Source organism: Rhipicephalus microplus, unplaced genomic scaffold (assembly GCF_043290135.1).
Source record: "Rhipicephalus microplus isolate Deutch F79 unplaced genomic scaffold, USDA_Rmic scaffold_12, whole genome shotgun sequence".
Lineage (NCBI taxonomy): Eukaryota > Metazoa > Arthropoda > Arachnida > Ixodida > Ixodidae > Rhipicephalus > Rhipicephalus microplus.
The window spans coordinates 16,032,032-16,057,769 of record NW_027464585.1 but is presented as its reverse complement, the minus strand read 5'-3'; the positions used below and the strand labels follow the sequence as shown (position 1 = coordinate 16,057,769).

The window sequence follows — 25,738 nt, the reverse complement described above, 5'->3', positions numbered from 1 at the left end:
TAAATTTACAGCGAAATATTGTGTGCGAACCTCATGTGTTGATTGTCGCAATAAACACACAGGAAACGGCGTTTTCTTTTTGTTGAAAGGTCACCAGTGGTCTCTTGCAAAATCTAAGACCTTGAACAAAAAGTCAGCTTATTGGCTAAGTAGGGCCTCTAGTTTCGTGCTGGCTCTGTTGAACATCATAGGTTGCACACTTGCGACGACGTTAGTGAGCGTGGGAACTCTGATTTTGTTGAAAGTTTTTATCATGTCTCGGCCACATAACGATGTTTTCGAACTGTTGACCACTGTGACCGTGCCTTGCATATTCTTCCCATCGCATCTGGCCATCATGCTTAGTTGTCCCAGCAGGGGAAGTTCACCCAAGAGACAGGACAGTTTTAGCTGTGTTTTTCGCAACTGCGTCCACTTCATTTCATACTTCAGAAACATAGCTGCTGAAATGATGCTTACAGGTGGTCCGGTGTCCACTAGCATTGTTAGAGGAACGTTGTCCCTGCTGATGACTCCATAAATAGGTTTAATCTTTCAGATACTTGATTCTTCGAGAAGGACGACCCCTATGGCGTACAAGGCCTTGGTATCGACCGAGGACATGCAGTCTTCAGCTGTCGTTGCGTACAGCCCTTTCCAATGTGCATTTGCATGTGGCCTCTGCTGTCGGTGATTAGATGTTGCTGAATGACACATTCGACTCAGGGGGCCTCGTTTGGTACACCTGTGGCACACCGCATGCAGATGTTTGCATTCATCGTCGACATAATTTTTGCTGCCACACCGTCCACATCGGCAACGCGTATCCGGCTTTGGCCGAAATCAACCAGTCCAGTTCCGTTGGTGTGCAAAATTTACCGCACCTTGCTCCGTAAAATGCATTAGTCGAGCATCCTCAGCAGTTTCCTGTACCGAAATGGCAAAGCATTCTGCCTGTTCTAGCACGAGCTTTCATTGCATCAAATAAGTGTCACCTAACATCTTCATCGTGCACGCCACACAAAATTCAGTCTCTCAGCATTCGCTCCAACCATGCCCGGAAATCGCACTTCTCCGCCAGCCGTCTAATTTCGGCAATGAAATGCTGAATAGTCTCACCGGCTTTTTGTGCTTGCATGAGGAATGCATAGCTTGCAGTAGTCTCGTTGACTGGAAGGGTGTAATGTTCTCCAAAATGTCCGACGACTTCATTGTAGCTGAGCTCGTTGACTTTTTTCAGGTGACAACAGCCCTGCACGACTCTCACTATGCTGTCTGTGAGTGACGATATTAGGAGTGCCCATTTCTATGTTATATAGTCGAGCCGGCTTATAACGAACCTGAGCGTGACGCGGCATCGGTTCGCTGTATCCCGAAGTTCGTAGTAAATGAAACACGGCTTTTAAAAAAGTTGCGAGTGAAAAACAAACATTTTTTGCCCCAAAAAGTCCATGATGCACGTGTTTCGAAGAGCAGAAATGACAAGGGCGGTCTCGAGTTCATTTAAAACGGCAGGCTGCTCGTTCGCCGAGGCCCGTGGCATAAGCTGCATGAGGCGCTGGCTCCAAAGCTTCGTCGTTCTCGCAATCCAATTCCTCCAAATCGCTCTCGCCACGTACTTCATTCACAATGCCCCAATTCGAGCACGGTTCCGCAGTGTCAGCATCATCATCGGCCGTAATCAAATCATTGTAACACATGTCCCATCAGCTCTCCCAGGTCGGAGTCGACGACGCGCTGCCACAAATCGCCGCCGTAGTGCTCCTGTTCGGAAGCTTCAGGCTTGGCATCGGGCCTGACAATCGACGAAGTCGGCTTCGCGAAAATAGTTACGCGCACATGTAGCCGCACTAAATATTCACCATCTCCACAGCTGAATACCGGGACGCCTGAAGCGGCAAGTTGGCTGCCAGGTGGTCAACAGCTATGAGCAAGCGCTTCGCAACGCGGCACCTAACACGCGGATTACGCTCTAGCTTAGCGGTCATACTTTGGACGTTTTGTTGAGCGGCACGAAAAAGTGTGCTAGTCCTCCCGCCGGCCATCATGACCACACACACACACACACACACACACCAAAAGCGAGCAAGACGCGCACACGCGTGGAACAGCTCTGGGCGCGTTTCCATTCGGAAAACGAAACTAATTCGAGCCAGCGTGGCGGGCGTCGCAGAGCAGTGGAGACAGGTGAAGGGGTTGTGATCAAGAGAGGAGAGCAGACTTGCGAGAGAAGGGCAAGGAGTTGCGATTAAGCACGGGGGAATGAAAATTCCTTCCTCCGTGCGATAAAGAGAGAGGAGGATGCGGCGGGCGGGCGACCTTGAAAACCAAGACACGGGAAGGAGGCAGGTTGGGTAGTTCGCTTGAAAGGTCCGCGAAAGAAAAACTTTAAAAGAGGGCCAGTGTGCGCAGCCGTCAAAGCATGGTCGGCACGTTCGGTGCGCGCGGTGGCGTTCGAAGAATCGGCGGCTGTGATAAAAAAAATCGTCTTGTTGCGCCGGCGGGTTTGCGTAGCCTCACGATCTTCGATATTTTTCGATTCATTTCGCACAAATGGACAGCCATTTTTGCGCTTCCGCTCGCGTGCGAAGGGAATGTTGAGTCGAGTGTGAAGGGAGCGAGGACAAATCCTAAACACGGAACGGATAGCAAATTGTCAGAATCTGTGGGGTAGCGTACGCACGTGCACTAGACGCAGACTATCGGATACAGTCAGTAGCCGACAATTTCGGCAAATGGTCTGGTCACTCCAGGCCGGCAATGTCAACGACAGTACCAGCCATCAAAAATGGGGTACGTGGCGGACTTGTCTTCCCAAGATTGGTGGCAGTGTGAAAACACAGGCCTCGTCCGGCGATGCAGGGTGCTCAAAGTAGTGGGGGGACAAAGGACGGAGGGGTGCGTAACAAAAAGCGGTTGGGGAGAGCAGCAACTAGAGGGGCGCGGAGGCAGAATCGGCGTTTCACAATAAGAATGTATGGGCACGTCGCCGATGCCTGATCGTTGGTCGAAATTGCTTTCTTGGGAAGTCTGCACACCGCTGACTCCGTTCGCTGTAACCGATCAGTGGCGCTGGGAGACGTTCGTTGTAAGTGCGATTTTGTGCCATTGAACCAATGTATATTTTTACGGTCACGCGGATATTGTTTGTTTTAAGCAAAAGTTTGTTTTAAGTGGGGCCGTTATATGTGGGCTCGACAGTATCTGTGATGTTATGCCTTTCAAAGTAAACCTCCAGGCGAACACGATACGTTGGCCAGATACCATCCGCACCTCCTAATTTGGGTGGCTGCCCAGCACTCATGTTTGCATGGTTCACTCGTCGCCACCGTTATGTCAATATCGAGATACAACACGAAAACCAGACAACACTACAAAAGGGCAACTTATTGAGCAGCTTGTTTTTATACTTCATGTATGTAAAATTGCAGTGGCCGCATTGATAAGACTGCATACATCAAACGCTTCATTCCACCCTTTGCATGCAGACACCAATGGTTTCTTAGGTCCCTCACTGTCAACCACTGGTGGCAGTTCCCCCAGCTGCAGCCTGGGCTACGAAGGTGCACCCGTGCCGCAGGGTTACCTCGGCCGCAAGCCAAGCCACATAGGCGACCAGGCGGGACCTTCAGGGTGCTCGAGGTTCCTCCGTAGGACACCTCCCCATCAAGCCGTTTCTGAGCTGGACGAGGCCAGTCATGCAACCCTGCAAGAGGAGCTCTCTCCCACGCTATCTTGCAGGGAACTTGCTGCAACGGACACCAGAGGTGTGCATTTTTTTTTCACAAGTCGTGCTCTTTGAAACCAAGTTGGTCTAGCTAGTTCGGGTGCTATTTTGTGTGTGTTGTGTGACGGAACAGAAAGGAACATCACAAGAAAATAAAGAGGGAGCAAACAGCCAATGGGTGAGCTGAGAGATGAAAAATGTTTTCTACGCATGGAGATATACAGTAGACTCTCATTAAATGAAATTCTTCAAATTGTAATACTGCTGAAATAGAACAACTGCCTCTAATAATATTGGTTTTGTACTGGGAATCGTGTTTCACTGCTTATCTCTTGGTAAGCAAAGCTCCTACTTGACAGAACACATTTTAACGTGACAGCGTTAAAGAGCTTGTTTTGCAGAAATTCTGGCATATGTGTCGGCGTCATTGGTTGTGAGCGAAAAATCTTATGCCTGACCGAAAAATCCACAACAATGCAAATAAAAAAATGAAGATAAAAAGTTTTGGAGCAGAGTGGAGACCGAACCAGGGTTGTTTGGGCTAAACTGGGGATTGAACCCGAGTCGTTTGCGTGGCAAGCGGATGTTCTGCCACACGGCCATACTTTAGCTTGTTAAAACATTGAAAAGAACTTCCTCTGCTTGGAAATGCAGTGAAAGTAGCTTTTGTACATCAGAAACACACGCATCCTGTATACATGCTTCACAATGCAACATGAAATATTGCAGTAATAATGCATCATACAAGCGTCCATTGCCAATGGGCGTCAGAATATGTGAATATCGTAATGGCTCCGTGGTTGAAAGCCGGTTCATCAGTACAAAAGGCACACACACTACTGCACCTGTTCCCTTAAGGCCTTGTTGTGGGTGCATAGAAAATTCGATAAGGTTTCATCCACAAAGTGTTTGAAGTACCACTAGGAACAAGATCAGTGGCGCTGATCGGTTACAGCGAATTTGCGATTCGTTTCGTGTTCAGGACTTGTTCTCCCTCACTTTGCACTCGACTCAGCATGCCTTCCGTTCGCGTGTGGAAGCGCGAAAACTGCTGTTAATTTGTGCGGAGCTAATCGCGAAATATTGAAGTTCTTGAGGCCACGCACGACCGCCGATTCTTCGAACACTGCTGAGCACCACAATCCAGGCGGCGATGCTTTATTTTAACTTCTGCACGCGCAGGCACTTTTTCCAAGTTTTTCTACGTGCGAGTTTCACGGACCTTTCAAGCAAGCTACCCAACCTGCCTCCTTCTCGTGTGTTTTGATTTTCAAGGTCACCCTCCCGCCGCATCCTCCTCTCTCTTTATCGCAACTTCTTGCCCTTCTCTCACAAGTCTGCTCTCCTCTTTTCTCTTGAACACAACCTCTTTGCCCGTCTCCACCCGCCGCTCCGCGACGCCTGCCACACTGGCTTGAATCGGTTTCGTTTTCTGACTGGAAACGAGCCCAGAGCTGTTCCACGCGTTTCGTCATGTGTGTCGGGCGTGTGTGGTCATGATGGCCGTTGGGAGCACTAGCACGCTTTTTTCTGCCGCTCAACAAAACGTCAAAAGTGTAACTACTTGGCTTGAGCGTGATCCGCGCGTTAGGTGCCACGTTGCGGAGTGCTTGCTCATAGCTGTTGACCACCTAGCAGCCAACTTGTCGTTTCGGCTTCCTCCCACGCCTAGCCGTGCGTGGCTTTGCCGTGTCCGGGGAAAAGGGGATCCTGGGGGTTGAGCCGACGCTGGGTGATTGGACCTTTAAGGCCCCCCGGCAGAGGCAACACACCCCTTTGGCCCCAGCTTCACGTAGACGGCACCCCTGGGCTGACCCATCCAGGGGAAATCGGCAGTCGCCTTTTCCTGTCTCTCTCCTCGTACATCTTCGTCTTTTTCTCGCACTTTTATCTTTCCTCACTTCTGTTGACTTCCGATATTCATGGCGGCAAGGCTTAACCTTGTGTAGGTACCCAGGTGGTCTAAATTTCCGGAGCCCTCCATTACGGCGTCTCTCATAATCATATAGTGGTTTTGGTACGTTAAACCCCACATATCAATCAAACCTTGTGTAGGTATCCCACCTTGGATAATTACATTGGGTTATAGTGACAGCGTACGGCTGGCGTCGGGAGGGCTTGTTTCAACAAGTCCTACCTCGTCCCCTTGTTGGGCTTCGTGGTGGGTGGTCGCCGCTGTTACCAAACACATTCATACTTGTATGGCTTTACAAGCATCCGCCGACCTTGATCGGTCTCGTAAGAGAGGCCGCACCGAAGCAAGTTATCACGCCTCGAAAGAAACTAAAGTTACTTTCGCGAAGTACCACATTATCCACAGTGACAGCACACCTCTAAGAAAATTATCCCTATTTTTGGTGGCCAAGTGCCTAAAAGAAAAAATAGGACCCACATACAAAGCATCCAAAATGTCAAGCGGTGACCTCGTTTTGCATCTAACCGAAAATGACCAAGTGCCTAAGCTATCCCAACTAACCAGCATTGGAGAAACAGCTGTCACTGTTTTGGTCCATCGCTCTCTAAACACCAGCAGGGGAGTAATCTCTGAGGAAGACTTCTTAGGCCTTAGTGACGAAGAGCTCCTCAAAGGTTTCCAAGACCAAAACGTCATCAATGTCCAGAGAATTGTAATCCGTCGCAATAATCAGGAAATGCCCACCAAACACGTTATACTAACCTTTGGAACAAGTGAAATGCCCACCTCTCTTAAGGCTGGGTACTTAAAAATAAACGTCAGACCCTACATTCCCAACCCCAGACGCTGTTTCAAATGTCAAAGATTGGGACACGCCTCGCACTCCTTCAGAGGCAAAGAAACATGCGCAAAATGCTGCGCAAACGACCACAAATCGGAAAACTGCTCATCCTCGCCCCACTGTGTTAACTGTGACTGGGAACACCCAGCGTATTCCCGGTCATGCCCATGTTGGAAAAAAGAAAAAGAAGAGATCGCTCTGACCGTCAAAGAAAAAATATCATTCAGCGAAGCGCGAACACTGCTATCACACCTTTTCCACAGAAGTTACGCCGATGTGACTCAGTCGGGGGCAGCATCACAAAGGCCTCGGGAGTCGACCGCTACCACACCCAGTGGTCCTGTGGCGACTCAAACTGCCCCGGTAAAAGAAGCAGCGCCAGCTGCTCCATGCACATCAAAGGGCCCGCAGACTCCGGTCTCCCTGGGCCCTAAACTCAATAGAGTGCCAAGGCCTGAGATCAGTTTCTCAGCGCCTCACTCTCGGTCTGCCAGCGCCTCAGACAAGGCAATGGAGATCGACCACAAAACTCCGGTGTCATCGACACCGAAGGACAAGCGCTCTCTCGAGCGTACCAAACAGGACAAGGACAAAGTCCCAGTAACCACAATAAGTGAGCCTACCAAACAGGACAAGGACAAAGTCCCAGTAACCACAATAAGTAAGCGATAACCGTAATTGTTATCGTATTTCTCTCTATTTCTATTTCTTAGTATTGTCACCTATCATCTTTTATACCGATCAATCCCCAGAAGTATATTTACTTAACTTTATTCCGCCATGGCTTTTATCGTACATTGGAACTGTAGAGGCTTAATTCATAACTTAGGTGACATAAAGGACATCATTAAGAAATTCTCACCAGTAGCCTTTTGCCTCCAAGAGACAAATCTTGGTGCAAAACACGGCCATTTCCTAAAAGGCTTCAAAGTAGCCCGAAAGAACCGCGAACATTGCAACCGTCTTTCAGGAGGAGTAGTCATAGTCGTGCAGGGCAGCACTCCTACGCGAGATGTCCAAATAAACACATCTTTCGAGGCCGTAGCCGTCACCATCCTATCATACAAAACCATCAACATCTGCTCACTGTATATGCCAGCTCACACCCTTTTCACCACCAAAAACCTAGAAAATCTAGTGGAACAGTTGCCAAAACCATTTATCTTGGTTGGGGATTTCAGTGCTCATTCAACCCTTTGGGGTAGCGACAAAACTTACGCAAGAGGGCAAGCCGTGGAAGATTTCATTTTATCAAATGACATCTGCCTTCTTAATTCCTGGGCTTTTACCTACTTTTCACCAACCTCACGCACTTTTAGTTGCCTAGATCTCGCCATGTGTTCATCATGTATTTTTAACGATTTTAAATGGGACGTGGTCAACACTTCTTATGGTAGTGATCATCAACTCGGCATCATAAAACTCAAACTATCCTACCCAACTTTAACAAGCAGGCCACGCCGGTGGAAATTACAGCTCGCGAACTGGCCAGTTTTCACAGAAAACGCGAAGCTCGATGAAGTTTTCTCATCGGAGCTTTCTGTTGCGGAACTAAATGAAGAGTTCGTCAAAGTTTTAATCTTAGCAGAAGAAAAAGCAATACCGCAATCATCTCATTTCATTTCATCTCATTTTATTTCCTTAAGGACCCCTTGCGGGGCATTACTTGAGGGGTGGGTACATAAAAATTGAGCAGAAAACAATCGTTTGTCCTAAAGTGAAAGATGATTATTGATACTGGTTGTGAAGGTAGAAGTACAAGTAATGGCAGGAATGTCGCCTGAAAGGCCATTCCAGGCAACTGCTGTGCGAGGAAAAAATGATGTTGAAAAAGTAACGGTGCGTGCACGTGGGCGTGCGACTTGAAGAGGATGATTAGTTCGTTGAGAGATCCGGCATGGTACGCAAGAAACTCAACCCTTGGTGGACAAACGAGTGTACTGATGCCAAAAAACAACAAAATAAGGCCTGGGGAATTCTACGAAGATACCCCACCTACATCAACCTCATCAACTTCAAACATGCAAAAGCCAGAGCCCAATTTATTCGAAGACAGGCAGAAAAGGATTCATGGCAAAAATACATATCATCAATTAACAGTTCAGTCACTTCTAAACACATCTGGGACTAGGTGAGGAAGTTCAAGGGAGAGTACTCCTCCTACACAATACCACTGCTTACAAGTCCAGACACACAATCAACACTAGAAGACCAGGCCAACCTATTAGAAGAACACTTTTATAAGGTATCATGCTCAGCAAATTACACCAATACATTCCTGAAATATAAAGAAAATGCAGAAAGACAAAGATTGCCTACTAGCAGTACCTCAAATGAAAGTTATAACCTTCTGCTTACGCTGCACGAATTAAACAGGGTACTTTCTGCCGGTAAAAAAACAGCAACAGGGTCTGACCAGATACACTACGCAATGTTGGCACACCTATCCCAAGCATTCGCGAAGGCACTTCTACAATTCTTCAACAAAATATGGGACTCTGGCATAATGCCTGAAGATTGGAAAAAAGCCATAGTCATACCATTCCTAAAACTTGGTAAACCCCCAACAACCCCAAGTAGCTACAGGCCCATTGCATTAACAAGTTGCCTTGCAAAAACTTGCGAAAGAATCATAAATATTAGACTTGCTTTCACTCTGGAATCGGAGCACCTAATAGACGCACACCAGTGCGGATACAAAAAGGGCTGTTCCACCACTGATCACATTGTTTGGCTGGAACAAGAAATAACACAAGCATTTCTACACAAACAGTTATGTCTCTTGGTCTTCTTAGACTTAGAGAAAGCATATGACACAACTTGGAGATATGTAATTCTCAGAGATCTAGCTAACTTAAGGATTCGCGGAAGAATGCTGAACTGCTTACACGATTTTTTATCGAATAGAACTTTTCAAGTACGTTTGGGTACGGTACTATCACGAATATTTGTCCAAGAAAATGGTGTACCACAGGGCTGCATTTTGAGCACCACCCTGTTTATAGTGAAAATGAACTCCATCAACAGGGCTATACCCCGTACAGTCATGCACTCCATCTATGTTGACGATCTCCAAATCGCATGCCGAGCCTCCAGCCTATCATCCTGCGAAAGGCAACTCCAAATTACAATAAATCGTCTTATGAAATGGGCCGACCAAAATGGTTTCCGCTTTTCAGCCCAAAAAAGCACGGCTGTTCTCTTTACGCAAAAAAGAGGATTATTCCCTGAACCCGCACTCAAGCTATACAACATCAACATGCCGGTAAAACAAGAACACAAATTTCTAGGAATCACATTCGACCGAAAACTAAACTTTCTGCCACACATAAACGCACTGAAAACTAAGGCAAACGGAGCACTCAACGTGCTCAAAGTACTCTCCCATAAACACTGAGGTTTCGATCGACTCTGCCTTATACGCATTTACCGATTTCTTGTACACAGCATTTTAGACTACGGATGCGCCCCGCCGCGGTGGTCTAGTGGCTAAGGTACTCGGCTGCTGACCCGCAGGTCGCGGGTTCAAATCCCGGCTGCGGTGGCTGCATTTCCGATGGAGGCGGAAATGTTGTAGGCCCGTGTGCTCAAATTTGGGTGCATGTTAAAGAACGCCAGGTGGTCGAAATTTCCGGAGCCCTCCACTACGGCGTCTCTCATAATCATATAGTGGTTTGGGGACGTTAAACCCCACAAATCAATCAATCAATAGACTACGGATGCGTAGTCTACGACTCGGCACGAAACTCATACATCCGCCGTCTTGACTCTATACACAACCTCGGTCTCCGTCTGTCAAGTGGTGCTTACAGAACATCACCTGTGCAAAGTCAATACGTAGAATGCAATGAGCCCCCTCTATGTGATCGAAGAGCAATACTAACCTTATCATATGTTTTAAGAATAAGGTCGTCGCCTGAACACATCTATGCCACTTTCTGAAAGAATGTAACCTGGTAAATAAGCTTTAAAATATCATCTTTTCTGTGTCCATTCCTGAAAGTATTGTGTCTGGCGCAGCATAGCTTTAGCTGCTTTTGCGCAATAAAAACCAAATTAACCTAACCTAACCTGAATATCATTAAGTGTTGTGCACAACAGAAAGCAGCAAAACTTTCCTCGGTCTCGGCAGCTGATCGCGAATTGAGTGTTCTCTGAGTGAGCGCGGCATCGAAAGTTCGTCGGCACGACGTAAACAACTGTTGACCTGAACTTGGTAAACAGCTTATTTCAGAAATGTTCTTCTTGTCGAGTGTGCCGGGGACAGCTGACTATTGAATGTGACTCAAGTGAGTACGGTGTCGCCGTAAAGCTATAGCTTCGCTGCAGAAACTGCCAGGAAGTTCGTTCAAAATGGAGTTCGTGAGAAACTGCGGGGAAGTTGGTTCAAAATTGAGTTCACGACGTGTTGGCTGTAACAATAACTGCAACCTGTTTGAGATCAACGTTCGCCTGGCACCTGCTGTGCAGAGCACAGGAATTGAGTTGATGACACTGAACGACATCTTTACCGCTATGGCCGTTTCACACCAAGGTCTTCATACTTCATGCTGGTAGGTCTTCATACGATCTCTGTTAGAACCCACTTCCCCGCAGTTGGTACTGCTGGTAGGTCTACGCATGAAGATTACCAGCAGTTCCTAAAAACAAAGCTCCAGCCAGTAGCAACGAGAGCTTGTGCCGACTCATATGACTAGTTGTGCCGCAACAGTGATGAGTGTCTACAAGGACCTTAATTTCGGCAACCCTGAAAATATTGCACTCTTTTTATGAAAGCTGGCACACAAGAGGACACACCTCACACATTGGAGTGGCCTCTGTAGCAGAAGTTTTTTCAAGATATGTGCTTGACTATGTAGTGCTGTCTAATTTTTCCCTCTGCTGCGAACGTGGCCCAAAACCCGACAACCCAGAGTATGCCGAGCGGAAATCTAAGTATTCATGTCAGAAAAACACCTCATGCAAAGCTGGCCAAATGGACGTAGAGGCAGCAACAATTTTATTTCAGCACTCACTTTCGCTTCATAGGCTAACCTTGCTTTGTGATGGTGACAGCCGGTCATAGAGTGCTTGCTGTCAACGAAGCCAAAGTGTATGGCTTCATTAATGTTCAGAAACAAGATTGTGCGAACCGTGTGCAGAAGAAAATGGGGACTACAGTTGGAAATTTTGTGCAGAAGCACAAAAGAGACGCTGGCGAGCGCATGAGTGGCAAGGGTTATCTCACGGGTGACCTTATAACAAGATTGACAAGTTACTATGACTGTGCTCTCAAATCCCACTCTGGGAATGTGGACAAGATGCACAAGGCTCTGTGGGCTATATATTACCATGTGACGTCCACTAGCGAGCAGCCTAACCACAGCTATTGTCCACAGGGCCCCGAGTCATGGTGCATGCACAATGCAGCCATGGAAAAGAATGGGCCCATGCCAAAAAGCAAGTACAACTCGCCAGAGGCTGTCAGCCATGCGCTGGACCTTGTGTATGAGAGCTTGTCTGACAAGAAGCTCATGCGAAGATGTGCGAGAGAAAAACACAGAATGCAAAAAAATGAGGCATTGCACTCTGTTATATGGAGCCTGTCACAAAACAAGAATGTGCTGTTGAGACTGCCGTGGCAGATGCTAGCTTGTATGCATTTCTATCTGGGAAACAAGGAGTCTAGTTCACTTATTTTGCGTGAACTGCAGTAAGAGCCAACAAGCCAAAGCAGCCAGCGGACTGGCAAAAAGATTACTACCGCCGTGCATCTAGCGCGAAATGAAAGTTCTTCAGTGGCATTCTAGGCAGCCACAATGAAGAAGCACGAGCATGAGCTTGGTTCAGATTACTCTCCTGGGACTTTCTGAAGATCCTAATTATAAGTTTTGTGGCGGCATATTTATTTTCGCAAGTTTTAGTTATATGCGTTTTTCTCAAATAAAGATTTTTACAAGGTTTAAATTCTGGAATGAACACTTTGTCGCCAATACTCATTGTCTTTTTTTCTTCCTTGAATGCTATAGGATCAGCAAGTGGGAAAAAAATGATGATAAAGTATTTTAGGTCGGAACATTATGAAATCTTCTAGAAATCAGCAACAAAAATTCACAGCTAAGAGACTGCGAAAAGAAGACTTAATAACTTTGGCTCAAATTCAGAGACAAGCAGTAAATTTCATATTTGCACTGTTTGAACATTCAGGAACATGCCTGCTGAACGTGAGCTATTCGAATGCAATACTTTTTAAGCAAGTCGCATCCCGAATTCATAAAATAAGAATTGTTGTAACTTTTTTCTTGGACTGGTGTAAAAAAAAATGCAATTACGTGTTTGAAATCAGTATACAAAGCTGAATATTCTCTGAAAATTTTGTGTGTCAAGTGTCAACAGTAACAAATTTTGCTTTCCGGACACATGCCAAAGACAGTTACATAAAACTCGTTTCTCTGCAATGAAGTTATAATAATAATAATAATAATAATAATAATAATAATAATAATAATAATAATAATAATAATAATAGGTGATCTCATGCTCCTTCAGTAGGAATTGTACCATTTTGGTGGGCACAAGAAATGCATTGAGGCCATCTCCATGGTCGCCACACCACTTAAAACAGCAAGTAGCTGGCTATAGAGACCACAGCCGCTTCGTTCTTATAACAAGATTGTATATCTTTCTACAATTTCCCTTTATCTCAGTTTATTTTACTCTCGAGTGAAACATAGACCTACTGGTCTTGCAGAAGTGCATGACTGTTTGAGCACTTAACACGCAACAGGGAAAATGTTGAGAAAAGTCCTGTGCACAGTGAAATATGCTAGATATATTTGAATGAATAGACTTGGTGTAATTTTTTCATTTTGTCTTTATTTTTCTAGGAGGCCTTCAGCCCCGTCAATTGAAGGAGTCCTCTACACAGACATGTAAGTGTTATATTAATCTCATTTGTTTAAGTAAATATTTTATTATAGATATAATGCATAAGAGAATTTTAAAAAGTCATTTCAAATGGTGTGGCATCACCGTTGCATGTGACGCATAAATATTACACAGTCAGTTGTGATGGAGTTGACAAAAAGTTGTTGCCTGCAAGAATAAATAAATGATTGTCCTTTGCCTGTTTCAATGGCAAAGCTGTTTAGGTGAGCTGTGGTATATGCAGTCTGTTGGTATGTTACACGTGGCCTTTACAAAAACTATCACCCTGAATGGGTTGGTGCTACAGAAATTGGTCTGATCTTGCCACCTGTCCATTTGGATGGATGGATGCAGGCCGCTGCCACGTCAGAACAAAAATTCCAAGTCTGTTGCATCGGGGGCCCGTTGGACTGCCCATAACTCTTTGAGTCTGGAGCTGGTAATAGCACCCTTCCATTTGGACAGCTTGGTGACTTCGACACACCAGGGCTTGTGTTCAACACACTAAGGCACCACCAGGGCTTGTGTTCTTAGCTGTATGATACAGGCCATGATCATGGTGTAAGAATATGTTAGGTGCTGACACTCGCTGCTCCGCACAAGGAGAGGGTGGGGGCAGATTGCGTACGCCAATGACCTTCAGCTACGAGTAGTTTCCATCACGCGACTACCAAGTGGTTCTTAGAGAGAAAGGAAGAGAAAAGTGAGCCCCGTAACTGTCAGCTTCAGAGAGCGACACCTCAACAGTAACTCGCAAGGAATGGGGGTGAGGAAAGATTAAAAGAATAGGATTAAGGGTATAGAGAAATAAAAAGATGCGCTAGGCCAGTGAGCGAGGACAAATCGAGGGGATAGGAGAGATAGGAAAGACGAAAACACGGTCACAGGAGTCCGAGGACAGGGCGCCACTTGCGAGAGCTCTTGTCGGCGTCGGGAGGTGGCGTAGGGCAAGTTTGGTAGGTCAGAGCTGCACTGTTGTCGAAGGTCGGTGTCAGGAGCTGACGTAGGGCCAGCCCAGGCCAGAGCTACGCTGACGTCGGAGATCGCGAGGGCACAACCGGTCGGCATGGAATTTAGCGAGCGAGTCCCCGTCACGCGAGTTGAGATGGCGCTACTGAATGGGACGGCAGCTATTTTCATGCCAAAGAACATCTTTCTCAAAGGTTTGTGGGCATGGGATTTCGTGATTTAGTAACACGTTGCCCTGTGATTGTGAACCCTGCCTGTGTATTTTATTTGTTTAGCTGATTCGCGCTTTGTAATTCAGTGCACGTATACCTCGACGCGACATATATGCATCAGCGGCCTTGTCTTTGGCTGCGCTTTGAAAAGGGCGAATGATGTTTCGTCTCAAATAGCAAGTTGGTGTATCAGAATTGTATGGAGCATGTGTGGCATTTCAAGGCTCCGCGTAAACCAGAGCGACATAATAGGTGGCGGACAAGTTTGAGAAATACCGAAAGTGCCTGACGGTGCAGCAAAAAACAAGAAAACAAGAAAAGCTCTGTGAAAATGGCTGGCTCTACTGCTGACTTCTCTGAAGCGACGGGGGCCAAAAGTTCAATTGCATCTGAAATGCCTGACACGACCGCGTAAAGTTCGGCAAATTTATTGTGCTTAGAGACAGCGACTTCACAGCATGGCAATGATGAATCAACAGGGATGCATGCAAAAGGCAGCGCTTAAAGTTCAACAGTTTCAGGTCCCTCCACGCTAAGAGCAGGACGCTTCTCAAAACAACACTGATAGCGTGGGCCTATGAGCTAGCAACTCAGTTCCTCATCATGCAAAAAAAGTACATTGGACTGCCAATAAACGAAACTCGCTTAAACGAAAATGCCTCATTAACGGAACTAAACGGGCTCATATGGCTGGATTTCTATGTGTTGCACAGTAAAATTCATCGGTTAATCAAAACAGTGCTTATTGGTCACATACGGTTAAACGGCACAAACTCTAAACACAGCATAGACTCCCTCATGCCACAGGTAGTCTCACAACCATGGCAACACCTCGAGATCGAGACAAGCCAATCCAGTATCCATTCTCGCTTGTGGCTGTAGGAGCAAAGTCGGCAAGTTGCAGTGGATCACTGTGTTAATTCAGTCTGATCGAAAGGAAGTGGCCGCACCATACACACCCGCTTGACAAAAAGCTACAAATTCTTCAAGAGCTCGATCGAAGCGGCCTGCCCAAGATGGAGATGGAGGTGGCAAAAAATACATCCCAAAATCGACGCTGTCGCGGATCTGGAAAAACAGAAAAAGATTGAAGGCACTGTTAAGGACGGTGCCTTTACATCTAAACGAATGCGAACGACACCTTATAAACATCTAGAAAAGTTCTTTTTCTGTCGTTCAAGCGTGCACGGACTTCTAATTTGCCCATAAGCGAGGCAATTCTTGAGCAGAAAGCTCGAGAGATCGCCATGGCTCAGCCGCTTCAAAACACGCCATGGCCTAGTCTTCAAAGCAATCTCGGGTGAGAGTGGTGCAGTCAACAGGGACATTTGCACCAACTGGCAACAGGGGCAGTTTAAGGAAATTTCGGTGAGCTTTGATCCACGAGACGTCTTCATCGTCAACGAGATGGGTCTTTTTTATAAGGCGCTTCCATCAAAGACGCTCACCTTCAAAGGCGAAGCCTGTAGTGAAGGAAAAGGCAGTAAAAATCGCATCATTGTGCTGGTGGGTGCAAACATGGCAGGAGATGAGAAATTGAAGCCGTTGGTAATAGGAAAATCAAGGCACCCACGTTGTTTCAATGGCGTTCGACCAACACCACCTAGAATATTGACAAGGCCCCTCCAGGGAGAGCGTGACGCCACGCTAGTTGCCCACCTGCACCCCGGCCGTCGTCGGCACTCGTTCTCGTTATATCTGCTGTGGGCACTTATTGAAAGCCGGTGTTTCTTTTTTTTTTTGTTCTTTTTTTGTTCCTGGGCGGTCTGCATTTCTTTACGCCTGCCTTTACACTTTAGTGATCAATCTGTAATAGTCAGAAATGCATTTGTAGAAGTGGTTTTATTAGGACGAAAGGCTAAAACCATCCAACCTCATTTCTTGTTCAATGTTTTGATTTTTCTGTCAGCTGCCTTTTTTTTTTGTGCGGTGCTTTGGATGGTGTCATTTCGAAGTCTACAAAAGTTGTTCAGAGCGACATTTGTTGCAACACGCACTACATGCCGCACGATAGTCTCAGAGGTATGGCCATTTTCACAAGTCTCTAGCTCAACATCTCCTAGCAGTGATGTGGTAATGGAGCTTACAATGCCACGTTGGTTGTTCGACGCGAGGAACGCCTTTGCATTTTCTCCCTTGGTGAGCTTTTCGACAACAAGCGTTGTCACCAGCACCATGTGCACAGTACATGGCTGCGGAAACTTTAAGCTTCCTCTTGACAAGTTGTCAATCATTGTGTTACCTTCCACATCTATGTTCCTGTTCTCCAGGACGAGCACGCTGCTGTAAAATGAGCATGACAGCTTCTTCAGAGCTGAATGAGCACAATATCCAGTGATATAAGCAACGACCTCCATGTCATGCTTTGGGTTGGAAATTTCATCATTTGAGATGTGAACAGAGAAGTTATGTTGCGATACTTCTGTGTCACTTTTGCTGCTGATGTCTGGCTGCTGAAGCATCAGCAGCTTTTGCAGACGAATTTTCTTTTCAGACTCCAGAAGCTGCCTCACGGAAACATGATATTGTGCACCAGCAAGCTGACGGTAGCGACCGAAGCGATCTTCAAGAGTGTCAGTTTGAAATTTTCCCAGCAAGACATACTTGAACTTCAGTTCTTCTAAACAGTACCGCGACAGCTCAACAAGGAAGTAGCAAGTGAGTCTCAACGCAAAATGTGTTTCCCTTGTCAAGCAGCCACGGCTCATGTTGACGCTGCTCCAAGCATCTAGCCAGTCTACCATGCCACTAAGGAAAACCAGCTGTTGATCCACCGTAGAATTCACTGGATTTTGAAGGGTGTCGTTCAGTCGGCGACCTTTCGAAGGGGTCTTCACGTTGAAGATTTTCCACCACGTCGATATGATGTTTATGAAGAGAGCTGTTGAACTGGCACATGTTGTTTTAAGGGCATCGCCACGCGTCTCAAGTGCGTTTGATACAAACGGATTAATGACGATTAACACCAACTTTACATTTTGTCTCTCCATAGGTGTTGGATTGATTGCCTTGGAATTCAGCTTGTAGCCAAGCTTGAGAAGCGATGTCTGCTCCAGTGCATACAGCTGCCGTACGACTTCAAATGATGCTGGTTTCATTCTGGGCAGCCCGTCGGGCAATATTCCTGACAGGTTCACTTCAGGAAACTAAAAGCATATTCCTTCGTTTTTTTTTATTCATCCAGTTGTTCCTGATGTATTTCAGTATGTGCACAGGGTCTACGACATAAAACAGAGGCCGATTGTTGTCGGCTGGATGAGGATATACAATGCGCACTTCCTGTTTCTCTGAGAAAAACATCATTTTCCGGTTGTGGGAATTGTTGTCGGTAATTACAGCAATGACGCTGAGGCCCATAGATTCCACTTCTAAAATTACTTTCTTGCAGAACTCATGTAGAATTTCGGCGGTCATTTTAGCAACAGGAAAAATGTGAAGCACATCTTTGTTTGATGACAAGAGCGACTGAAACATGAAAACATGAGCGGTTGTGGCTGCCTCTTGAGAATTGGCTGCAGATCCAACTATGCTGCCCCCTCTATAATCGAAGTATGGCTTGATATGAATTTCATCAACCATTAGCGTCACGGTCTTTTCGTTCGGCTGCATGCACTTCACTCTTTCTCGAATGTAGGAGAGGAAGTTCGCTTCGTTTTGCTCCTTCAGTGGATCGCCTCCATACTTGGAACAAACGCGGCGCAGGGTTGAAGGATGGGGTAAAGTCAATTTCGATGCTGATCTGGCAAAGTTATAGGCGTGTGGAGAATGCTAGAAAACACTAATGTTTCAGCACTGTAGCGACGAATGGGGGCAGCGAGTGCGAGAGCTATTTGCTAATTTAGCAAACGAAACAAAGCACTGTGTTCTTCGGTCGTGTCACTGTCTTTGGACAGTTCATTCAATAAGGAGCCGATATGCTGCAACACTGACGCTGTTTTCGACGGACTTGCAACTTCAGGCGTCTCAGTCGTGGTTTTCCAGCTGCTGGAGCAGTGCGGTAACGTCATGATGTCGCGCACTGCGTCTGGAACTGCGCCTCCCCAAGGTAATGAAACCAGCTCTATCATACCTGCTGAGACTGCAAGTGAGAGATCAGCAAGCACAGTGACGGAAAACCTCACGTGTGGTGAAGGATTATCTTCGATGCGGAGAAACATCACCAACGATCGTTTGCCTTGATGGTCCAGAAATCATTACTGCATACAGCAGAAAGCTTGCCTCTTAAGTGTTCGAAAGAGGACACAGCATTTCTCTCCTCTTCGCTTTTTTTTGCGCATATAGAGTTCTTAATCGCTTTGCTCAAGACCTCGTCTTCCATTCGAGCTCGTTTCGAGACAGGAGATTCTCGGCGATTGCGATTCGTGCTCAGGTAGGACGGACAGTTCGAAAACACCGAGGGTATAGCATCTGACACTAGGCGCACCCTCTCGCTGTCGACTGTCAATGTTTGTCCCAACGCTGCGTTGAAATGTGACAGCTTTGTGATGAAGTCAGCCTCGAGAAAGTGGAGTTCACAGACCTGCGCCAAGCATAACAGTGACTTCATTACTTTCATACGAAACGGGCTAATGGGAACTTTGACACGAGCCTGAGTATTTCTTTTCTATTTTACCGCACTGCCCTACCTGAAGCGCGACAAAACTACCATCACCACTCACGATAGTCGCTCGGTTCAACAGTAACAGAGCCAGAACGCCAGTAATGCGATAGAGCCGGTAAGACAACAAACTTCAGCAGTTTCTCACCTTGGAGTGTATGCTTGGTGTGAAGTCCTTTCGCGGAATGGCTTTTATCCAAGACTTCTTCCGAGCTTCATCCTTGGGGAATGCGAAAACACGTACTTTGGGAGCACTGTCATAATTGCCGCGGCACCCGGGAACACAACAACGTCCCATTACGCACTGATCGATGTGTAATCACATACTCACAAATACAACACCAATAAAATAGGACACGTGGGAACGGACGAAGACTCGGAGCAGTGCGATGCAGCACCAAGCCTAACGCAGTCTAACCAGCGAAGCAGGTAGCGATGAAAGGCAAACCTGTCGTGGCTTGTCCGCCGTTCGGGGTAAAAAAGTGCGCGGGGTGACCAACACCACAACCTGAGCGACACGTCCTCAACCACTGGACAGTCGGTGATATGTCCGGGGAGACGTTGAGGCTGCCACCCAGGATCCGGCGAAGGACGACTTTTGCGACGCGTCTCACGAACAAGTAGAAGATGCGTTTAATTTACATATTTGCAAGAGAAGTACATTGCAACGAGAGCGTTCAGACGCGCCTTTCCATCACAAGGGCCCAGAGCGCACTCGAGACGAGCGGGCCAGCGAAGTCCAGAGAGAGAGCACAGCGCACTCCCGACACGCTCCTTTTATAGCCGTCCGTGCACGCGCTAGACACCGACTGTGTGCCCCAGCGACGCTGATGTGCATTTCCTGCGGCGCACACAGACGCCTCCCGCGTTCCTGCAGGACGCGGACAGCGTTTGACCGTTACGCCGATGAGCGTCCCTTGCAAGCCACCTCCTTGCTGTGCCGGTCATAACATCGGACAACTATCGTGACGTATGCCGTCTGGAGAGAGGGGTATGAATGGGCCTTGTGAATAGTCTAGGTGATGTTGGTTCGACAACTTCCCGTTATGTAACATGGGAACGGAAAAGCGTGGATGACCATGGCCATATTGGAAAACTGGCTTCGGGAGGAAGACGCTAGATTTACGAGGCAAGGCCAAAAAGGTTGTCTTCATCGTGGACAATTGCTCAGCCCACGGTCAGGTTCAAGTACTCCAAGCCATCACTCTGGAGTTCTTGCCAGCCAATTCAATGGCATTGATCCAGCCAACAGATCAAGGGATTATTCAGAACATTAAAGTTCATTGCCACAGAAAATTACTCCATCATATGCTGCTGAGAGCAGGCAGCGAGAAATGCTACAGCTTAGATTTATTGGCAGCCATCCACATTTTGGCTTGTGCCTGGGAGCAAGTGAAGGCAACAACAATACATAGATGCTTTCACCATGCTGGCTTTCAAGCGCAAGAAAGCAGTAGCTGATGAAGAAGAAAGCCCTGCTAATGCCGACATTAAGACAGTATTCAGTCAGGTCGTACCCTCTGCCCCTTTCACTCTGCAGGACTACGAATCAATGGATGAAAATGTTGAAGAGACTGTCAAGTAAATGATTGCCGAAGTGCAAGATGAGGATCAATCTTCCAGCGATGAATGTGATGACAGTACTGCCAGTTCAGTGGTGCCACCAGACCGATCAGCTAGAGAGGCTGCTGAACTTTTGCAGCGCTACTTTGAGCATGAGGCTTGTCCAGAATTCTAGCTAGTTTGTCAGACATAGGTGCATACCTTGTGAAAAAACAACTCAATCTTGCCAAACAAAGCACTCTTCACTCCTTTTTTTTTTCTCCTACTCATCCTCATGAGTAAGGTGAGGTTTGTGCAATTGGAATAAAGGTCTTGGTTTACTAAAAAAGGGTTTACTAAATAAGTGTACTTTGCTTAAATGAAACTTCTGATAAATGGAACAGTTGTATGCTTATAAATGGAACAGTTGTATGGATCCCCTTCGAGTTTCATTTAAGAGAAGTTGACTGTACTTTCTTGTTTCAAATTCAGATGCCACTTTTTGAGCTGGCTCATCTATGCCTACTTGGACCAAAAAAATATTAATTGTTGTAGAATAACCAGTGAACAGAAATCGGTCTTCATACTATTTCTCTGATGATGCCATGTTTTTTCCTTCTCTTTTATGTTCACTATATTCGTGTGATTATTAGTTTGACATGCTTTATGTCGTCAAGCCAGATTTTCTCGGTTTTTGGATGTCTTTAGTGCTTCGTCGTCACCGTCTTGCAACATTGCAGGCCCACATCCCACCATGGTGCTGACAACACAGCACTGTTTATTAAGGGGTAGGTGGCGATGAAAAAAACTTCGATACCACAAACAGCGATACCACAAACACTTTATGAGAGACAAATTATTTCTTCATTGAACTGCATGGAGGAGATGAGCATATTGTTAAAAAAAAAAAAAAAAAGCAGTATTGAGAAAACTGCGTTTAAAGTTTCAACTTTTCTTTACGTCTGACACCTAAAAATTGTGATCTCAGGTTTGTCTTGTGATATTTGACTTCTCAGGCATCTGGTCTCTGACCAGTGTTCCTTGGTTGTTCCTTGGTTGTTTTTTTTTTCCCATAACCTCCTTTTCATGATTTACAAAGAACAAGCATGGATTTCAAACCAAGTTCTCTGTATGAAGGAGTGGTGTGATAGGCATAACAGAAAGGTCGTAATTGAATAAGACCATATACTGAAATGATTACACATATTTTTTGTGCTGAAGTTGTAATTAGTGTAATTGAGTACTTGATTACAAATAATCACTGAGCATTGCTTTATTTGGAAAGAGGTTTGTTGCATCGGAAAACTGGATCACACCATGACGCCCGATGCCTTCTTTCCAAATAACAAAGTTATAGGCAGAAGACTTGTGGCACAGGAATTTTTAGCAGTATAATTAATGAAGCGAAACGGGCATATAAAAATTTGTGCCCCTGATTGACACATGCTCTTTTGCCACTCTAGCAGTAAAGCGCATCATCATACAGCCGGTCGTGGAAACTCTAATCTATGGGGCTTTCATTGCCTCCGAACATTCATACACTTCGTGGCGATATCAAGCACGGTTCCAAGCACGTCTAAATCGCATCACAAAAGCTTATTGACAGCACTCCATATGACGGTGGAGTGCGTGGCCGCGTGGACAGTGCAGTTGGCGCGTAATGCACTTGCCGGCGGCGTTCGGTGACGATGCCCAAAATGTGTAACTACGATGACAAAAACACGGCGCACACTGCGCTTGGCATCGCATTTTCGAGTGACGATGCGCGAAACTGCTAGCCTCTGTTCCGAACAATCCTTGGCTTTGAAAGGGGGGGGGGGGGGGGTGACGAGCTTCACTGTGTGGTCTGTTGTCGATGCGTAAAATGCCCAAACGTGGTTCAGAGGAGGTAGCGAGTGATGTGCTTCATTCCTTGCGAAGAAGCACGGTCGCCAAGAGTGCGCTAGCGCGTCGTTTCTGCCCGCAGTCTCGCTGTCAGCAGAGCTAGGGCTAAAGCCAACTCCGATGACACGCCGCGCTTGTAGACCACGCGCCCACTCGTAGTAATCTGATCGTGCCGTCCCTTACCGCTTCGTTGCTTGCGAAGAAGCACATCGCCACAAGTGCGCTAGCTCGTCGGTCCTGCCTGCAGTCTCGCTGTTGGCGGAGTTAGGGCTAAGGACGACTTTGACGACTTTGATGGAAAGGACTCATGTTGTTGTTGCCAGTCTGCCATCTTGGCTGAAGGACTCTGTGTACTCTGTGTACAATCTGTAAATACATTTCTTTTGTTTACTCGCAACCCAGGACATTCTGGTGGAGGTGCTGGGTACGAAGACAGTATAACGAAGCTACACAGCGGCCGAAGCTTAGTTTATTCAATGATGGCACAACAGAGTCCCGCTTCCACAGCTGCAATGGCAACGACGATAGTTGCTCTGCCCCAGCTCAAAAACCCTGGCGTGTTCTGTGGGACCTACTATGTCGACATTCAAGAATGGTTGCCGGTGTATGAGCAAACAAAACAAGCAAGAATTATCGTTGGGACGAAACACTCATGTTGGTGAACATATCATTCTATCTGAAGAGAACAGCCAAAGTGTGGTTTGAGAATCACGAAGCGTTAATTGGCAGCTGGAAAGCGTGCAAAAAAAAAAGATGCATGCACTGTTTGGCAAATCTACTGGCATGAAGGCAGTGACCAAGAAGGAGCTTGAATCTCGCACTCAAACGTCATTGGAGTCGTAGCTGTCTTACATACAGGATGTGCTCACCCTTTGCCGCAAAGCGTACGATGGCATGGGGGAGTTTGAGAAGGTAGCGCACATATTAAAAAACATCGTCGATGATGCATTCAATCTGCTGATTTGCAAAGACTGTGACACAGTAGATGTATCATGTTTTGAGTGTAAAGACTTGGCGAAGTGATAGCGACATAGACGACAATGCTGTTGAGTCACTGTGACACAGACTACAAAAAGAAAAGAAAAACATGAAAGACGCGGAAAACTCTCGTGGCAGGAGCACCGAGAATAAAAAGGCAGGAGTGGAAGGGCAGCGCATGGTGCAAGTACCGTATTTACTCGATTCTACCGCGCCCTCGATTGTAACGCGCACCCGATTTCCACCACGAAAAAAAACAACAAAAAAACATAGGACATCGATTTCAACGCGCACCCATTTTTCTCGCTGGCCCGCACGATCACACCACTCAAAAAAACGACTCCTTTCGGGAGCGTCTTCGATTTAAATATGAGGTACGGGCGAAGCTTGTGCTCATCTGACGTGTAACAGAGCATTGCCGTCCCTGCAGTTTTACCGTGGACCGATGTCAGCACGCGAACTTGCTTCGCCCCATTCTTCTTGACAGTTGTGGTGCCGGGCATGTCGAAGTAAAGAGGCGTCTGATCGGCATTCCCGATTTGCCCAAGCAGGTAGCCGTTGTTGCGCCGCAAGTTTAGAACGAACCTCTGAAAACTGTGAAGCTTTTCATCGTACTCCACCACAAAACTTTTCGCATATGCATGTTCCCCTTCGGAGGGAAAAGCCTTTCCTCTTCATAAAGTTCGTTAGCCAGCACATGCTCGCTTTAAACTGGCTCCGCATTAGACCTTTTTCTAAGACTAATTGCATAGCCCGCACTTGGAGCAGTTCTGTCGTCACGGGCCGCTGTGCCGCTCGCTGCTCAAGCACATACTCGCCGAGCAGCTCTTTATTTGCCGAAACCGACCCTGCTGTGGTCCACTGAAGCCTTTGCGTGAAGCTTTGCTGTCGACAATCTTCTGCTTTTGTTTCCGCCGGTCCCGCATGCACGTTTCGGGAACTCCGAGCGACCGCGATGCGGCCCGATTTTCGTCCGTTTCTGCACACGCGATGACTTTTCTTTTAAAAGCGGCATCGTGGTGCGCTCGAGTTTTTAGAGTTGGCCCTTCCACGCCGTCGATGCTAATGCAGTACTAGATGACGAGCTCCTCAGCACACGTACGAAGTGCCGCACATGGGAAACACGTAGGCAGAAATGGCCGACGCGCCATGCCGACGCACGTAGGGGGCGGCCATTTTGGATTTGCCAATGGCAATAGATTGACCGCAATTTTTTTTTGTTTGTACTCGATTCTAACCTGCATGCGACTTAAGAACTCGCTTAACCGTAAAAATGGTGCGCGTTAGATTCGAGCAATTACCGTAGCGTTCGGTGGAAGAGGCAGCGATGCGAAGAACAAATCCCTGTTCCTGCCGACGCCTAGTGCCTCAGAGTTTGTGGCTCTGAATTATCAAGAAGTCCACGGGCCGCCCCAGAGTTCACCTGTACGTGAGTCGTCACGAGGGGTCCCGACGACAACCGTTCACGACTCACCGTTTGACTCTCAGCAGAGTTGATCTTCTATAGATTAAATGTTTGGATGTGTGGGTGCTACTTAAAACGGCCGCTTTGTCCTTATTTCTTGAACCTCGTACGGTGAAGCTAATACACCGTGACATTTTGGCATCCGCGGGACAGGACGAACTTGTTCTCTGTGGCACAGACACATTGTAGATGCTATGGAAATGCAGAAATTAAGGGAACTGGGGAGCGAGTGAGCTTGTCAGAGGCAGAGTTGAGAGGGTGGAGGAGACTGCAGGAAAATCGTCAGCGAGATGATGGAGCGGCTGAGCATGAAGCGGCGAAAGAACACGACCTGATGGCTGTTGAGCGAGAAAAAATACCGGCAAACGTGTGGCCTCGGAGCAAGCTCTAGCCAAAGCAGAGGAACGCAGCCTTCCGCTACGCATAAGGCTTGCCGAGCTAGATGCAGCACCAGCATACCGAATGCCACCGGGAGAATGACCTGAAGTACAAGCAGTGCGCTACCCTTTCATAAATCTTCGAAAATTTCTCCTGCAGTTTGAGATTGCCCGAGACGACTTTGACGCGTACCTCAAGAGGTTCGAATGCGTGAGGACAAGCCGAGGCTGGGACAAATTACAATGGGCAATCGCCTTGAGCATGTGCCTCACAGGAGAAGCTCTGAAAGTGTATGGAAGACTGTCTTCTGACTACTGCCTAGATTATACTCATGTAAAGATAGCT

The 25,738-nt window shown here is 46.9% G+C and overlaps 1 protein-coding gene across 1 annotated transcript in view; it reads left to right on the top strand.

The window, feature by feature from the left end:
• LOC119186684 (uncharacterized) overlaps positions 1–25,738 on the top strand; it is a 165,403-nt gene that overhangs the window by 112,890 nt on the left and 26,775 nt on the right. The window contains exons 11-12 of the mRNA XM_075882339.1: positions 3,468–3,746; positions 13,329–13,373. Of these exons, the coding sequence (XP_075738454.1) occupies positions 3,468–3,746; positions 13,329–13,373 (324 nt within the window). The remainder of the gene's footprint in view (positions 1–3,467; positions 3,747–13,328; positions 13,374–25,738) is intronic.